A 3,591-nucleotide genomic window follows, 5' to 3' on the forward strand; every position below is an offset into this window, starting at 1 on the left:
ACATAATATTTTCTAATGAAGGAATATTGAGAAAATACATAGACGGAGTCGATTTTGAAGCACACCTGGTGGGATTGGTAGGAAAAGATCGATGAGGAGGTGTTGGAGAAGGATTTGCGATCCTCTCTCGCGATTAACTGGATCATTTTCATAGAATAAAAGGGAAATTATTCGAGGTTGCAACACCATATTCTGTGCAAACTGACGAATAACTCACCGTGGTGGTAGTGAGACGAGAGAGCAGTAACAACGAAGAGGAAGACGACGACGACGACAGCGAGAGATAGATCTAGCTTTGGCTGCGACAGGTCGAAGGGAGGATCCCATGGCTTGGGGTCGTGCTTCGAAAGGCTGTCGCAATGGCAGAGGAGGAAGTCGACTAGGGTTTTGAGGCACTTGCAGATCTCGCGCAAATGCTCCATTTGGTGTTATGGCGTGAAGAGATAGTCGAGGAGAGGAAAGAAAAATGGCTTAGGGTTTGGAAACGCTAAGGGGAAAACACGGCGCGAAAAGATTTTTGCAGAGAGGGAAAGCAAAATTGCGAGGGGAAATGACGAAACAAATAAAGCCAAAGACAACGGTTTTATCAAAACTGTTGTTGTAACCCCTAAAAACGCGGATAAAGACAACGGTTTATAAAACCGTTGTAAAAAGTGTTGTCATTTTAAAAATAAGTCGCTAAAAGACAACAGTTTTCACAAAATCGTTGTCTTTTATATTTAATGGGGAGTTCAAAGACAACGATTTTGGCAAAAACCGTTGTCTTTGAGCAAATACGCAACACTTTCTCTTAAAACCGTTGTCGTAGGGGTGTTGTCGTTTGCAGTTTTTGTTGTAGTGTGTGTTTCATTTACCCATTTTTAGGAGCTAGCATCCTCACGGGTCTTATATGGAAACACATGCTCAAAGAACGAGGCATTTCTTGATTCTATTATCGAGTTCTTGTGTATCTTCGGTATGTGTGATTCATACACACAAAACCGATACGCACTGTTGTTCTGTGCTTATTTAATAAATATGCAATCAATAGTTTTTGGTCTTATCTTAATCCTTTTCGGATCAAGCACCGATACTTTGGTTAGACACCCCCACATTCATAAATATTTATAGAACAGTTGTCTTCTATTCCACGACTCATAAGAGCTCTTATCTATTTTCTTCCGAGACATCTTATTTAAAAGGTAATTAGCTGTCAACATAGCTTCCCCCACACATGTACTCTGGCAGTCCAGAGCTCAATAGAAGAGCATTCATCATCTCTTTTATATTTCGATTTTTTCGCTCAACAACTTCATTTTGCTGAGGAGTATAAGGAGCAGTTATCTCGTGTCTGATCTCATGTTCAACACACAACTCAGCGAACGGTGATACATATTCACCGCCTCGGTCACTTCGAACCACCTTAATCTTTCTATTAAGTTGGTTTTCAACATCATTCTTATAAAGTATAAATTTCTCTATAGCTTCATCTTTACTTTTGAGAAGATACACATAACAGTATTTTGTTTTATCATCTACAAAAGTGATGAAGTATTTATTCCCACCATATGTTGGTATACCTTTAAGGTCACACATATAGGTGTGGATTAGCCCGAGTGGTTCGTTGCTTCTTTCAACATGTTGAAAGGATGACCTCGTCAATTTTGCTTCAACACAAATCTTACACTTATGTTTTGGGTCAAGATAGAATGTAGGTATGCTCTGCATGTTTGTTAATCTACGCAACACATCGTAGTTAACATGTCTTAGTCTATCATGCGACAAACATGAAGACTCAAGCATATAAATTTTTTTAAAAAAAAAGTTTTTTTTTGTCAAATTAATATATATCTGTATTTATATTTATTTATAATTTCGTGTCAAATTTATTTTCTTACATTATTTTCATCCATCCTTCCATTTCCTTCCGCATTTACATAATTACATTTTTCTTGATGTAAGCAAAATATATTGGAATAAATTAGATCTTTAGTTGTGTTAGATCAAATATAAAGAAAATTAAACTGACGATCGATAAAAAAAAATGGAATTAAAAGACTCATGATAAAAACAACACAATTTATTAGAGCAAATGAAAGAAACTAGCTAGTAGCTAGCTTGAGAACAGCAAATTAAACATACATAAAGTTGACTGACTGATCATCGATCATCCATTTTATTTTAAAACACCGAACATACCAAATTTATTTAAAACAGTAATAGCAAAGCGAAGAAGCCAAGCCAGGATGGATGATCAGATAGGCAATCAATTAATTAAGAGATCGAGGAGAGTAAGAGAGCAGAGACTCCGATGGCATTTATATAATTGGTGTACTGGCCAAAGAGTCCAACAATTCGACCGTTGACAACTGGAACAGTGAACTCCTTGCCACATCCTTTCCCAAAAGGGCCATGTTGCTTCCCCAAGTTGGTTTTAAATCCGAGCTGACTGATACAAGTTTCGCCGTTATAATCACTGATGGACCCAAAGATTTTGTTGATATATTCACCTCCGCCTAGTTCAAACTGCAACATCGATCGATCTCAAAATTGATATCATCTATATTTTGTTAATTAAGCTACTACAAGCATATATGTATATTTATAACTTAGATTATTAATATTGTTGGACGTACCTCGTGGGTTTCAACACCGCCAGTGCCGCCTGCTCGGTATGATTGGACTTCCCAGTCAACAACATAGGAGATCACCAAACTGTCGACGACGGCTCCTGTCTTGACTAGGATCTTTGTGATTTGGGAGGTCGGTGGACCAATTATGTCAAAGCTGGTATCCCCGCTGCCTCCCCATGGCCCAACCTTAAGAGCTAATAATTAAACACGCAATGTAAATTATATTGTCATTAATAGTAAGTAATATATCTAATTAAGAAAAGAAAGGCATATAATAAATATAATATAGACTCTCACGGATCTTCTGCTCGCTGGATTTGCATAACTCGTTGACGCCTACAGCGGAAGTTAAGCTGGCCTCAGCCATCGCTAGCTACCTGAAGGCCGATCGATCGAGGATTGAAAAGGCCGAGGAGAGGAGAGGAGAGGAGAGATTATTGGAGTGACACCCCATTTCCTTCTTTTATAGACAGACGATGCTACTGAAGAGCTAGACCGAGACAAAGAAAAACTAATTAAAGAGAAGCTAGGGATAAGATTAATTAAGAGATCCATCAATTAATAATTAATTACCGTGATGGTGATGGTTTAAACAGGCAATTTTTCAATTAGATAAATTAAGTCAATACGATATCCCCTAGCTAGCTACAATGATCAATTGAAAACTAATTCACGTACCTACGCTTCTTCTTAATTAATTTAATTTCATCCTTTTCTTTTTGTTTTTAATTCTTCAAACTAAAGGCATTAAGGTGTCAAAAGTATCTAAGAATCTGCCTGCAAGCTCACAGAATATATTAGAGATATGCAAAAGTATCATTGGATTGAGAAATACAAAAGTCAAACAAAAGATTAATCATTCTATAATGGATATGAGGTGAGCTGTACACATGCTGGAGCGATTGGAAAAGTCAATCTGATCCAGTACTAAGATTGACACAGTGAATAATAGTGGGATATAATAAAATCGGACAATCGG

At 37.3% G+C, this 3,591-nt stretch overlaps 1 protein-coding gene across 1 annotated transcript; it reads right to left on the minus strand.

Annotated features, from left to right (window-relative positions):
• Positions 1-2,038: 2,038 nt before the first annotated feature.
• Positions 2,039-3,039, minus strand: LOC122049694 (horcolin-like). The gene is made up of 3 exons (XM_042611052.1): positions 2,910-3,039; positions 2,616-2,806; positions 2,039-2,505 (listed from the first exon to the last, which is right to left on the minus strand). Exons 1-3 carry the CDS (start codon positions 2,977-2,979, stop codon positions 2,254-2,256), a joined length of 513 nt encoding a protein of 170 aa, XP_042466986.1. The 5' UTR covers positions 2,980-3,039; the 3' UTR covers positions 2,039-2,253.
• Positions 3,040-3,591: the final 552 nt, after the last annotated feature.

This window comes from Zingiber officinale, chromosome 2B (assembly GCF_018446385.1).
Source record: "Zingiber officinale cultivar Zhangliang chromosome 2B, Zo_v1.1, whole genome shotgun sequence".
NCBI lineage: Eukaryota > Viridiplantae > Streptophyta > Magnoliopsida > Zingiberales > Zingiberaceae > Zingiber > Zingiber officinale.